Below are 10183 nucleotides of genomic sequence, written 5' to 3'. Positions count from 1 at the left end.
AGAAACTTAGCAGGAGGGTCAGCAAGTGAAAGGAAAGGAGATGCCACCTTCCTTCCCTGTTCTGATGGCTGCCTGTTTCCTGGCCCCTCTCTCCTCAGCATTTCGGCCTATTTTCTGAGCCTCTCTTCTCAAAGTTCCTCTGCCTTTTGATCAAGGAAAAGCTGCAGGTGGACTGCAGGACAAGGAGGGGGCCAGCACCCCAACGCCCTAGTCACAAGACAGGCCAGCAACAGGGACCTGTGGCATATGTTTCAAGCCCAAAGGGAAGATGTGCGTCCACTGTGGAAGGACAGAAAGCAGGGAACCCCGCTGCTGGGACCGCAGTTGGCAGCGAGGTCAGCAGCAGTTGGCTGCATGGCACGAGGCTGTGGGGAAGATCCTGCTCCTTTGCTGCCATGCCTTGGGTGGTGACCACCCAGCCTCCTGGGGAACTTGACTTTTGCCCATCCTGAAGCTGTAGCTGCATTTACTGTCCCAGCACCATCCTCTACGTCTTCACAGGCCTTCAGGTATGATTCCTTGAAGCCCTCTGCTGCCTGGCCCAGCAACATGTAGCCTACAGCACATGCTTGCAGCCATGTCCCATCCTCAGGCTGCTCTTCTGCTAAGCCTGCCCACCCAGCTAGCCTGAAAACTTCAGGTGCGTATTGTTTCTTACCAAGTTTTCCTGGAGCTTCCTTTTTTCTTCTTCCTGAGCAGATTGCCAGAGTCTGAGAGCCTTGATGTACTGCTCTTCCATCCTGCGGAGCTGTTGGGCCATTTCTTCACATTGCTGCTTGCTGAGAGATCTTACAGCTTGCAGCTCACGACCAAGGCCCCTCACATCCTCTGCAAAGATGGCAAAGGGCAAGTCAGAGACTCCCCAAGCAGAGCACTCTACTGACCTTAAGCCCTTTCAGTTTCAGGCAAGGAGGGACCTGCGCCCAGCTCCTTCACTCCTCAGAAGCGCTGCAGACAGAGCTGGCTACAAAGCAATTGCTCTAGGCAGGGCAATCACCAGAAACAAAGCGCACGAGGCTCTCACCAAGTATCACCTCCTTGGCCTGCGTGGCTGTGCGAACTTGGCCTTCCAGACAGCTCCTGGCCATCTCCAGCTCCGAGATGCGCCGCTGAGCTGCCTGCAGGCTGCTTTGCAGGCTCTCCTTCACTGACCTACAAGTTGTGAAGATGAAGAGAAATTGTTCCTGACGCCCAGGGGCACTTTTTCCAGTAAGATGTACCTTCAGATCCCTATACCTGATGATGGAAAATGGCTTACATGGAAACTCAGATACAGCAAGACTATTTCTGCCACTCAAAATAGCAAAGCAGGCGCCACCAGGTGATTGGGTAGCCTTTCCTCATGACCTTGCCCAGGACAGAAAGCCCAGCTGAGTTTGATCTCAGCAGCCAAAGCTCAAATTGCTGTTGCCTGACGTATCCCACATGGGACGTATCCACCACATGGGTGGCTGTGCCCACAAAGTCTCGGCCAATGAGCAAAAGCCCAGCCTCTGCTCACAGCCCTGAGTTCATCAAGAACTTCCAAGTCACTTAGCAGGGCAACAGAACACAGTGAGTTCCTTGGTGACTTGTCAAAGTTTAAAGCTATTCATTGTCTACCTAGAGGTTCTTTGTTTTCCAGACGCTGTCTAAGTAAAAGGGACTAAAGGAATGCACTGAACTATGCATGAAAACTCCGGCTTCTGGCAGCATGAGTAGGAAACCAGAACAAGGCTTTCATCTGAACAAGAACTGCTTGGGAGGAGGGACAGATATCTTGCCATTTCAGTTACTGGAAGTTCATGAACAAGAGCACTTGCTACCTTGATTTAGGGCTAACTAAGCCAGCAGTGCACAAATGTCTGCGCACTTTTTAAAAAGGAAGTGGGACCAGACAAAGGCACCTTGACGGGTTACAGCGATGGGTGGACAAGGGCGCAAGCATCAGTGCTCAGCAAGAATCCCCAGACACTGTCAAGATTCACAAGACCTTTCCCTGCTGCTGCTGCTAGTAAGCAGCTCTAGGTCCTGCACCATACTTCACCAGAGTTAGCTCAGAAGACTCTCAAGATTTTCAGCATGACCCTCCAGCTTCACCAAAGGGTCAGCACCCTACTCACAGCAATCACATATAGGAGCATTGAATTCTGAAAATACCATGTAAACTACTTGGCAAGGAAAGATTGATGTTCACGTGCACTGAAGGAGAAACCAAAACCAGATAGAAACTTCCATTTCAGCAAACATCTGCATGGTTTCCCTGGTATTCAATTCAGTGCCAAGTTGCATTTGCCATAGGAATGTGCAAAGGGTCCCAAGCAGGCTCCCAAGAAGAGCTTTGAGAGCCTGAGCTGTCAGAAAAATAACATTCAGGTATTTTTCTCATTATTTCATTTTTCTCATGTCTCTCCACGTCTCTGTCAGAGAAACATCCGGAGAGCACACAGGAGGCAATCAATCCTGATAGAACGCTTACCACCTTTGTAATTACAGACCTTCAATAATGCCTCATCCAGATTCTCCTCCCTGCCTTTACCTGGTCTCTACCAGCTGCTTGGAAAGGCCTCGTAGCTTCCGCTCCGTGCCTGGCAGCTGGGCTTCCAGGGCAGCCTTCTCTTGTGCCAGCACCGTTTCCTCTCTGCACACCTGGGACAGCGTGTCCCCTTGGCGAGAGGACTCCTGGAGCAGCCTCTCCAGAACCCTGGGGGATGGCCCCTGTGGGCGGCAAACCTGGAAGCAAGGGGGGCACCATTTTCCAAGAGGAACAACAACAACAACAACACAGTCTCGGTCTTAGCTTGCTGCCAGCAGCAGCATTTGGGGTGGTCTTGCTAGGGCGGCAGTCCCCTCTCCCACAAGTGCTGCCTAGGAATAAGGTGAGCGTACCTTTGGCACCGCCAGAGGAACCTCTTCCTTCAGCAGATCCCTGTGAGGCTGCAATTCCTCCGCTGTCTCTGCTGACGTTTCAAAGGCCCGGGCTAGCGAGGAGTGGTGCTTTCTCTCAAGGGCAGACAACTGCTCCCATCTACGCCAAGGGACAGACAAATAAGCCTTTAATAGCAACACAGTCTCCTTGCAAAAACCACAGCTTCATACCATGTCCCACATAGGGCAGGCTCAGGGGCTTCCAACAGCCCTCTAGTTCCACCTCAAGAGAATGCTGCAATGCCCTCCCTAGACCAGCATGTCTCTTTGTCATTTGTGCAGGTGAAAGAGTCTGTAGCAATGAGAAAGTAAAACCAGCTTCCAGAAGCCAAAAGCCAGGTACTTCCAGAAAGCTTAACAGCTTCCTGCCTGCTAGGTCTTATGCTGCTCTCTGATACAGTGGACTGATACTGGACTTGTAAAAGTTGTCTTTGGCTAAGACACGCTTGGCAAGTCCAGATGAGTGCTCTCACAACTACTCTTGCTTTCACTAGGGGAACAAGGAAAGAGCCTGCAAGCTACAGCTTGAGGAGGAGATGGGTACACATTTGCAATCCAATAATGAAGAGATCCCAAGATGGTTTAGGCTGGCAGGGACCCCAGGAAGCCTCTAGCCCAGTCTTCAGCTCCAAGCACTTGGTGTCAGCTATGGCATCTGGACAGGCTGCTCAAGGCTCTATCCAGCTGGGGCTTCCAAATTTCCAGGGCTGGGATCTGCACAAGCTCTCTGAGGTGCTTCTTCTGCTGCACGATTGCCTTTGCAGTTCAATTGCCTTTGCTGCCCTCAAGCCCAGCCTGGACCTCCCCTGCTTTTACTCTGGTCCAGTTCTCAGTGCTTTTTGTCAAGGTTCCAGGAGCCAGTCCCAGGAGGCAGCAATGCTCTAGGTGGCTCAGCAGCCGGACCTGCCCACGGGCTGCCCTACCCCGACTGTGCTGAGCAAGTCAAATGATGAGAAGCCAATTTGTTCTTTGACACGGGGACTCCTAAAGCCCAGCAATGCCCACCCCTGCCCAGAGATAGTGAGAAAGCTTAGCACACACCTGAAATCCCGGGCTTCGCACACTCTATCCATGCTCTCCTGCTGCTCCGCCTCTCCTGCCTGGGCCCAGCAGTCCTGACTGGCAAGAATCTCTCCTGCTGGGGCCTGCAAGGAATGGGCAGGGAAAAAGCACAAACAAACAGTAGGGAGTAGGGATGTTGGCTCCTGAGAGCTTTGAGAAGCAGAGACACAGCTCACGTGAAGACAAAAGCTGGTGTGTGGGGGTGTTGATGTGGGTAAGCGACTAAGCCTTGGCTTGTTCTGTAAGCGTCTGAAGAGAAGCAAGGAACATTTCCCTGCTTGCCTGTGGTCAACTGGCTTCCCCTCAGGATTTCAGGCCTTACAGAGCAGCCAAGAGGAACTGCATTGCAGACCTTCAGAGACAGACCTTGTCTCTGCCATGCACAGCTGCTCAGGATTCTTCTCAGCAAACTTGGGTCATGTCAAGGTTAAGGCTGTCCTGGAAGCAGTGACTGTGGCTGCCTAGCTAGGGCAGGGAGAGGGGCAGGTCCCTGCAGGCAACGGTGCCTCCTCCCTACCCCACAAGGCTGTGAACTGCGCCTTGGGACCACTCTGTGCGCTGACAACAGGAGCCTGCACAGACACTGTGCACAAAGGGGCTCACTTTCACACCAGTAGCACTAAAGGACATCCTGCTGCCGCTTATCTGACACCAAGGGAAGTTCACAGTGCCTGTCACAATGCCAGGAAAATGATGCCTGCGTGTGGAAGTTCAGATCCCGTTTCCCACCTGTCAGTGGACGGGCTGAAGAGCCAGGTCATGGCAGCACTCCAGCCCTCAGCATCTTCAGCCACAAAGGGCAAGTGCTGCCTGATCACAGACCTGCAGCTCTGCGCTGCACCAAAGCTTGGCACTGTACCAACCAAAGCTGCCACTTACTGGTTCCAGATGCTCCGGCCCTGGACTGACAGCACGTGCAGGTAAGTTGTCCTTTGCCTCCTCTTTAGCCTCTGGAGGAAGAGAGCGAGCCAGAGGAGGTTCTTCTGCTGGTGCTGTGGTGCTCTGCAGACAGACAGCAGCGTGAGGGACAGAGAATAACCTGGCGTTTAGAACCTTCTTTGTCCTGAGCTCTATCCCCAGCTGTGGTAAGGACAAGTCATGGATTTGGATACAAGTGGGGTCCTCAGTCATTAAAACTGAATTCAAGGGGGCTGATGACACTAATGTTTGGATGGGACTGCATATGCTTCCGAAGGAGATATTTCAGCCTGGCTACAATCAACGTACAGCCTCCTGTCTGCAAAACTTGACTTTCATTAGTTAAAAGCTCTTCAGCGGAAAAGCAGGAAACTGATGGAATGCTTTTGGTAGTGCTCATGCAGACATTGACGCGTGCTTCCTTTCAACCTGCCAGGCTGGCACTCAACTACAACAGACCAAGCCCACAGCTTGCTCCACAATCCTCAGACACCAGGAATGTCAAGGGTGCCCATCCCACTCACCGAACCACGGCCTTGACTCCTTCCACCTCTGAGGCGACCTGCAGGTGGAAGGGAAAATGAACCAGGTGATGTTACAAAACTGTCTGTGCTGAGGAAGCCCACAGAATAAGATCACCCAAGCAGAGGGCATTTTCCTTTCACAGCATCCCTCCCAGAGCAACACTTCTTTAGCACAGCAAGCAAGACTGCAGGCCAATACCCTAGGCTGTGTCAACCTCTTGCCGGCCAAGTTTCTGTTAAGAAATTTGGCCGGGAAAATGCAAATTGTTCCTCAGCACTCAGGGCCTACATTGTAGCTCATTGTCCACGCTACAGCTAAAGTGGCTTGTTTCTCCTCTCTTTCCTGGGCTTTAATTTTCTTTTTGTAAAATGCATGCAGCATGTCCCTTGTGGTTGCTGTGAACAATTCCCCACAAAAGCTTTCTCCAAATGCCTCTTAGTGCTTGCAGTTCTGTTCAGACACAGCACAAGCCCAGCTGTGGGTTTCAGGCGCACACACAAGACGGCTTGGCACTCGGCCCTTCAGCCCAAAGCCAATGGCTCTTGTAGCACACAGAGAGGGTCCAGTTCAACAGGCGCATCCTTTAAGGATGGAGCACAGAAAAAAGCTGCTTTCCCTCAGTTCTGGAGAGAACCGCACAGTTTTTAGAAGGACACCTGCAAAGCTCTCCTAGCCTGAATTTTGGAAGTTGTCCACAGCCTGCTGGGCAAGAGACACCCTCTTTTTAGCCGAAGCTGTTGGCAGAAGCTCTACCAACACAATGGCACCTTTATGGCACTTTGCTCTCAATGTGCTGCCCCAAGGGATAAACTTCGACTTACGTCTCAGACCATTCAAAAATCTGCGGGATGACACTGATGAAAAAGCCCTGCTGACTGCTCTACGGACTCGCTCCATCGTTTCAGCAGGGCTGCTCCAGTCCGTGGGTCAGAAAACAAAAACGGAAAAAAAAAACCACTTGCACAAGTCCCCAGACTGCGCAAGGAAAAAGGGACACAAAAGGACACCCGTTGTAATCCACGGACTGTCCAAGAAAGAGGTGAAAACAAAAGACACCTTCCCAAGTCCCCAGACTGTTCAAAAAACAACGAAAATAAAAAAGGACACCGGCACGTGTCCGTACACCCTACAACCGCAGGGGAAAAAAAAAACAATGCCTACACAAGTCCACAGACTTGTGCAACAGCAGGCAAAAGAAACAGACTCCCTTGTCAGGGCACAAACTGTTGCCTGAGAACAGCTCCGTCAAGGCAATCCTCCTGCAACGAGCACGCCAAGAGCTGCTCTGGGCGCTGATGCCTTGCATGCACCAGGGCAACCTCGTCTTGACAGCACTGTGATGTGGCAGCCCTCCACTGACATCACAATAGCAGCTTCTATGGGTTGCTCTGTGAACTTATGCATAGCAACCCAACCTCCTCTGATGCAAAAGAAAGCCCAGAAAGTTCTCCTCTGTCCCAAAGGAGCACAAAACCCCCTTGCAGTCCATCACCCATAGCTCAGAGGATTGTTGCCCTGAGATTTCCTAATTTGCTGAGCGTACATATTAAAGTGGAAGTGTGCAGCTTCTCACACTCGTAAATGTAAACACAAGATCGTGTTTTGTAAATACTGCCCTTGTTATGGATTCCTTCTCCAAGAGAAGGGGAGGCTGAATGACAGCCTCCTTGACCAATGTGGGTGAGAGGTGGAATAACCACCCTCCAATCCATGGTCACCTTGTGAGAGGTATGTAATAGGAAGAATAAACTAAGGGTGGGCTCTCCTGCCTGCTGCTCTGTTTGAACCCAGACCTCTGTCTCCTGAGTGTCCTTATCTAGCTAGGCTCGCGGTGACAGAGGATCAAAAGTAACACAAAACAGACACCGAGCCCATACCCCCTGTATACCAAGCTGAACACTGAAAAAGAACCGGGATGTGAGGAAACCCAAGAAAACGTGCCCTTTGGCCACCACTGCTTCTGACTAAATTCAAGAACACTTGCTTAAATTCTCAAAGGGAAACTGTGCTTTAATAATATCCTGGAAAGTTCCCTAAATTGGAATGCCTGTCATTCCTATCCATTCACTGCATGGCTAACACCAACTAGCACACTGTAAGGCGTGCTGAAGGAAGAAGGATACCTTAGTGGGGAAAAAAAGCTGAGCAACAAACCACCCATATGTGTTTGTATGACACTGAACAGCGTTTGTGTGGTCAATATGGCAGGGACATGTCCTCTGCAGGGAGCAGTGCCCATGTTCTGTCCATGGTAGGGACTGCCCTTGGAGAGACCTTCACAGTGTGGATGCATCCATGGGCACATTTGCCCATTCTCTCTGCTTCCCTCAGCTCCCAAGTCAGCCCTTCTCTTGAAAATGTTCTCTGTCCAACACTAAGGTCCCAGTGCCTTTGCCAAAACCCACTGCCTTTGGCTTGGGGGAAACCTGCAAAGTCAGATTCCTCCATGCATGTGGGTTGGAAATCTCTATCCTGCCCATGGTGGATACGACGTGCTGCATAGCACTGCATTTTTCAGTCATTTGCTGCACTCTCATTTCTGGCTTGCAGGAGCTGAGTGAATTGATCCTGGTTTTCCTGAGCTAACTTAGTCTTGTCTTTTCTGGAGCACATAGCTCACACAACTGCAAAGTCCATGTCTGCTGCGGATAGTTGCAAGCACCAAACGGGGCAAACGATACCAAGTGCAGGTTCTGTGAAATTCTCCTCTGTCATTTCATTCCATACCTCCCCACAACGTGCCACGGGAAGGAGCAGACAGGTGCCAGTCTCACGGGGAACAGGAGAAGACAGCAGGTCAAGAACAGGACTTACGCCCATGGCTAGAGGAAGCAGAGGAATTTGGAAGGCAAGTGAGTGCTTGAGATGGCAGAGGCCTGCCAAGCTGCCTGCTCTTGTCTTGCTGCTGAAACCGAGAACTTTTGTGCTCTTGAGAACAACCCTTGGGCCTGAACCCCACTGGAATCAGAATGTCTTGGAGGGATTGGCATGTGCCGAGGAATGGCTTACACTGCTCATTTTTTTGGCAATTAACCAGGCCATGTTTTAGAAAGGAGGAACCCAAGTGAGTCTTCGGAGCTTCCTGGAAGGAACAAAGCCCTTTGACAGCAAGCAGCATTCCCTGGCTGTTGTCACAGGAAAAATCCCAACAAGCCGAAGACACCTGGATAAAAGGCTGAAGACAATTTGTGCTACTTTGGCCTGCAATAGCAAGGTCCTGGAGATGCAGGTGAAGGGGCACATAGTGTCCCTGTGTCCTGTTTCTGCATCCTTCTGGGAACCAGAGGAATCCTGCCTCCACCTGTGAGGAACTCAGCCTGGGAACTAATACTTCCTTTCTGCTTTGGCCTTTGTCTTTTTTCTTTCTTTTGGACAGGATTGCTTTGTAACACCAGCTGAGCCTGCCTCCAGCCTGGCTGACTGCACCCAGTCAGCAAAGGCACTGCAGGAAGCCTGGGGAGGAGGCACCGGTGCTCGAGGAGGCTTTGTGCGCTGGCAGCCCAGCGCAGGAGCGGCAATCAGAACCCCGAAATCCTGCACTCCATGGGAAGATTGCCTTCCTCGTCAGCCCGCGCTGAAGCTGTGCAGTGCCCCTGCTGCAGCTGATCCTGACGATAAGAGAGGGACTCAGGAGACATTTTCTGGGTTGTGAGCAGATCCAAGCAGGAGGCAGGAACCCCTGCAGTTTATTTACAAAGTAACTTATATACATCTTCTATAATGTCCATCCATTGGAGGACATTTCCCACCTCCTAATCACCACTGGTCAAACTGTCCATCACCTTTCTCCTCCCATCTAGTAATATGTAAACAATGGGAGACAGTTAGCTAAACATAGCCAGTGTTTACATTAACAAGCGTGAGAGAAGCTGCACATGCTCTTTCAATATGAGCACTTGACATACAGGAAAAAACCTCATGGCAACAGTGCCCCTGTTGCGAGAAAGGAGCAGAGCATCCTTTCAAACAGGCATCAATATGATTAGCTTTGATCTCTGCTGTTTATTCCTGGTATACTCCTTTTATCAGGTTACAGAGAGGAAAGCAAGCACAGCTAAACAGTTGGTGATTGGCTAAAAGTACATATACATATACATTAAATGATTGTTCATTGGTCCATGTTTTTTGGCATCTAGTTTACCTTTTGTTCTACCTTATGAATAGCATTCTGTTTTCTACATCCATGAGAAGGCCTAGCAAGTTGTTACACGTATTCAGCATCCGTGAGGAAGCATCCGTGCAAAGGCACACTAAATTATTACAATTGCTACTTTCTTACTAATTCAAGGTTTACAAGACCAGCACAGGAACAGTACAGACTCTCATACTGTTCCCTGGTAGCAGGGATTGTTCAAACCCCCTATCAATAAATCATGACCTCGCTCTTCTAAAAATTCTTCTACATGCCCCGGCGCTGTGCCTCACGCACGGACAGTCCCGTCACGACAGATTTTGTGTGTGAGGAGTAGGTTACCGTGGTTTCCCCAGCCACTTTTTTCATCACTAGTGCTCTATTTTCACTCATCAATGCTAGCTGTCACACCAAACACCAACATCAACCGTAAAAATTTAGTACACCACATGTGTTCCAGGGGGATTAACAGTGTCAGCTCCTTGCTGCAGAGCAGATCTATGAGGGGGTTTGCATGCTGAATTTCTATTCCCACAGACGTAAAATTTTCCATGTCAAAATCCCACGTGCCAAGCAAGCTTGGTGCTTTTTATGAGATAAGGTAAAAGGAAAGCTTGGTATGAGCACCCAGCTGAGATA

General features: G+C 50.4%; 1 protein-coding gene across 2 annotated transcripts; it reads right to left on the bottom strand.

The window, feature by feature from the left end:
* Positions 1-2472: 2472 nt before the first annotated feature.
* Positions 2473-6880, bottom strand: LOC134564663 (uncharacterized). Of its 2 annotated transcripts, XR_010083608.1 has the most exons (5): positions 5412-6880; positions 4849-4971; positions 3949-4052; positions 2869-3007; positions 2473-2712 (listed from the first exon to the last, which is right to left on the bottom strand). XR_010083608.1 is itself a non-coding variant. In XM_063423655.1 (4 exons), exons 1-4 carry the CDS (start codon positions 5098-5100, stop codon positions 2515-2517), a joined length of 693 nt encoding a protein of 230 aa, XP_063279725.1. In that variant the 5' UTR covers positions 5101-5287; the 3' UTR covers positions 2473-2514. The 2 variants fall into 2 exon arrangements, 1 of the variants encoding a protein (XP_063279725.1); XM_063423655.1 differs by lacking the exon at positions 5412-6880 and having other exon boundaries at positions 4849-5287.
* Positions 6881-10183: the final 3303 nt, after the last annotated feature.

This window comes from Prinia subflava, chromosome Z (assembly GCF_021018805.1).
Source record: "Prinia subflava isolate CZ2003 ecotype Zambia chromosome Z, Cam_Psub_1.2, whole genome shotgun sequence".
Lineage (NCBI taxonomy): Eukaryota > Metazoa > Chordata > Aves > Passeriformes > Cisticolidae > Prinia > Prinia subflava.
This window is presented reverse-complemented; position numbering and strand designations above follow the sequence as displayed.

What these genes read in the sequence shown, in the direction of transcription:
- LOC134564663 (XM_063423655.1), bottom strand. Translation starts at nt 5,100, where the DNA reads ATGACTGAGGACCCCACTTGTATCCAAATCCATGACTTGTCCTTACCA. An exon ending in TGCGAAGCCCGGGATTTCAG is followed by an intron (nt 3,008 to 3,948) that starts GTGTGTGCTAAG and finishes CCCTTGGCGTAG; the next exon opens with ATGGGAGCAGTTGTCTGCCC. An exon ending in TTCCTCTGGCGGTGCCAAAG is followed by an intron (nt 2,713 to 2,868) that starts GTACGCTCACCT and finishes CCTTGCTTCCAG; the next exon opens with GTTTGCCGCCCACAGGGGCC.